At 26.3% G+C, this 3,162-nt stretch overlaps 1 protein-coding gene across 2 annotated transcripts in view; it reads right to left on the bottom strand.

Moving 5' to 3' along the window:
• LOC111599984 (sarcoplasmic calcium-binding protein, alpha-B and -A chains) overlaps nt 1-2,817 on the bottom strand; it is a 3,855-nt gene extending 1,038 nt beyond the window's left edge. Inside the window, exons 1-4 of one of the 2 annotated variants that reach the window (XM_030223214.1) lie at nt 2,750-2,817; nt 2,575-2,659; nt 805-971; nt 343-423 (exon numbers count right to left, since the gene is read on the bottom strand). In XM_030223214.1, the coding sequence (XP_030079074.1) occupies nt 343-423; nt 805-971; nt 2,575-2,626 (300 nt within the window). In that variant the 5' untranslated portion in view covers nt 2,627-2,659; nt 2,750-2,817. Of the gene's footprint in view, nt 1-342; nt 424-804; nt 972-2,574; nt 2,688-2,749 lie in introns of both variants that reach the window. The other variant, XM_030223215.1, reaches the window with a different exon arrangement.
• Nucleotides 2,818-3,162: the final 345 nt, after the last annotated feature.

Here is a 3,162-nt window from a genome sequence, read left to right as displayed (position 1 = left end):
CTTTACTGGGTTTCCTTTAAATATACAGAACAAATAACGCATTGATTTACCAAAACTAATATTCCATAGACCGTAAATTAGTATTATGCAGTACTGCCTGATCTTAAAGCTTAATACATAACGATTCAACACTGAAAAGGTAATGGCAAAATTATCGTGAATTATCATGAATCTTGACCTCTAAGCTTATCATATATTTTTCGTCTATTTATAATAAACTAATTTCCAAACGCAAAATGTGCATTATTAACATTTTAGTGTCGCTAAGAAAAATAGTAATAGCGAATCAAATTTTCTTTAAGTAGTTAAAATATTGCTGTTAGAGAAGTATACAAATCTTACCTGGGGAAACTCTTCATATTTTTTTCCTACACATGTCTTTTTAACAGCATCTTTAAATTCTTGATTTGAGATTTTTCCATCCTACAATATAAGAAAAAAAATTGTAGTTTTAAAATTAACTTACAGGAAACATAAAATTGATCAATATTTCTAATCAATATTTTCTAAAATGTAATAGCATTTTTTAAATGTGGATGTTCATTTTTGATTAAAAAACAATTGATATTAAAAAAAAATTATTATGAATAATTAATTTAATTTTTAACTTTTATAAATTCTTATTCCATTAATTTTAAATTCGTAACTTTTAAGATTCTATTGATCGACATATTTTTTCATAAAATAACTTGAAGAAAAGGAGCCGAATTCTTAGATATAATATATTATAAGTAATAATTTTAATATAACTTTAACTCTATCTAATATGTGAGTATTCCATTATTGACAATAGATTTCTTTTACCTTATCGTCATCAGCAATTGCAGATATCTCTTCCCACAAATTCTTCATTAATTTCTTATAGTCATCCAAGCGAGCGGTACTACAATCTCCTTTTCCTTCTACTACACATGCTCTAACTGCCATACATAAAAAGTCATTTTGATCCAAGAATCCGTTGTTGTCAATATCTAAAAAAAAATATATATTGTTCAAATTAGAAATCGATTTTGTGATATTCACTAACGTATTTGCATGTCATACGCCATTGACAATGTGTACTTTACATAAAATAGTTGTCTTAATTATAAAACATGTAAAGTAGGTGGTGCCCGACTAGGAGATACCCTGAACCCAGTCCCATAAATATTTTTTAAAGTTGGTATTTAGCATAAACTTATAAAGATGTTAGAGCTTTCATACATTTTCACAAAAAAAAATAAAAGTGAACGACAAGTAAGAAAGCTCTAGTCGGAGGTGTCTCGGTAAGAAATACTCTGAACCCCTTCCAATCTGCCCTTTTCAATATTTTCCATTAGGATGACAGGACTCGAATCAACAATAACTTTAAAAAATCACATAATACGCCTCTTCCTCCATCATCATCCAGTGGCTTGAGCCATTTTGCATTTAATATGTAGGGCACGTCCTTAGTTTTAATTATCATACAATCTCTTTTTTCTAGGCTGTTAAAGTTAATATATCAGCATTTTAAGGTTTCCAAAACTTATAGCTTTAAAATTTCAGTAGCCGGACTCGATTTTTAGTCTTCTCGTGAATAATAAAATTCATTGGCATTTCCCACTTTCAGTGTATAAAAAGAAGCTATTTACTAGTGCTTGGTTATTAAGACAATCAAAAGTATTACGTATTCTGTTGCGCAGATATTTAAAAGGCATATAGTCAAATACGAGATTCGATGCTTATAGCAAATATACTCGAGTATTCAATAAGCATATGTCAAAAAGTCGATGTACTTTTTAGACCCTGAACTAATTGAAAATAAGAATTCGGGGTATAATGATTTTGCGAAAATGTAAGTGATAGACAGACAGAAGAGTGGCCGACATATCCGTCTGTCCGTCCATCTGAAAGCCTTTGTGTCCGATCCGATCCGAAAATACCAAGTTTTTAATTATTCTTTTTAATCGGTTCACACAATTGAACTCATCACAATTTTTTACATCTACTAAATTAGCATCGAAACCGAAGTATTTCTATTTTTATCAACTTACACTTAGCTACTTAGTGTTAATTTTATTATTTTTAGTAGCATTCATGTCAAAAACTAAATTTTTTAAAAGGTATGCTACACATATACTAATTTAGATTTACATGGTATATTCTCAAAATTCTTAACGTTATACATCCATAAGAAAGAGCATTAAAGATTCAAGTTAAAATTCGAATTTAAATATTGTAAATTTGGATTACAGAGACCACAAAAAATTAGAATCAACATCCCTGTCATGGAACGTGTTTATCTATCTGTATATATGCAACATGCTTTATTAGTATTCCAAGTCTGGCAGATGTTAACAGGTTAAATGTTAGCTCTTACTACAAAAAATATCACGCTTATGCTTTATACTTATGGTTTCTTCTACCCATAAGACACATTCAGTAACACAAAAAAGCTAAGTCTTTGATATGTAAAACAAATGAAAAATACAATAATATCCTAACAAAAAACTTTTAACATTCTTTCAAGAAGGTACAAGTTAATAATTAATTTATATTAAGTTATTCTTTATAAATTTATGAACAAGGATAGTATCTTATTTATGCACTTACCATACATGTATCGCACAACAAAATCAACTCGATTATCCCAAGAATAAGCCATTATAACTCAGTTCGTTTGTTAATCATAAAATTTCTTAAACGAAAATAATAAAAAACTTGTCCTTTATAAATAATATTAATTTTCTAATTTTCTTCAACTTTTTGTAGCAAAATTCTAAACTACCTTAAGATTCGCTCAATTCAAACTAACTAAAGTTGTTATTGACGGGAGCATTTCCTTTGCAACATTCGATTTATTTTATAAGTGAATCTAAACATTATCTATAAATAATTTTGTTCACTTAATTTTATATGTATGTATGCACATGTATATATATATATATATATATATATATATATATATATATATATATATATATATACATACATATATATATATATATATATATGTATGTATGCACATGTATATATATATATATATATATATATATATATATATATATATATATATATATACATACATATATATATATATATATATATATATATATATATATATATATATATATATACATACATATATATATATATATATATATATATATATATATATATTATTATATAATTAAATGAAAT

The sequence above is a fragment of the Drosophila hydei genome, unplaced genomic scaffold (assembly GCF_003285905.1).
Source record: "Drosophila hydei strain 15085-1641.00,03,60 unplaced genomic scaffold, DhydRS2 tig00000149-arrow-pilon, whole genome shotgun sequence".
In the NCBI taxonomy this organism is placed as follows: Eukaryota; Metazoa; Arthropoda; class Insecta; order Diptera; family Drosophilidae; genus Drosophila; species Drosophila hydei.
This window is presented reverse-complemented; position numbering and strand designations above follow the sequence as displayed.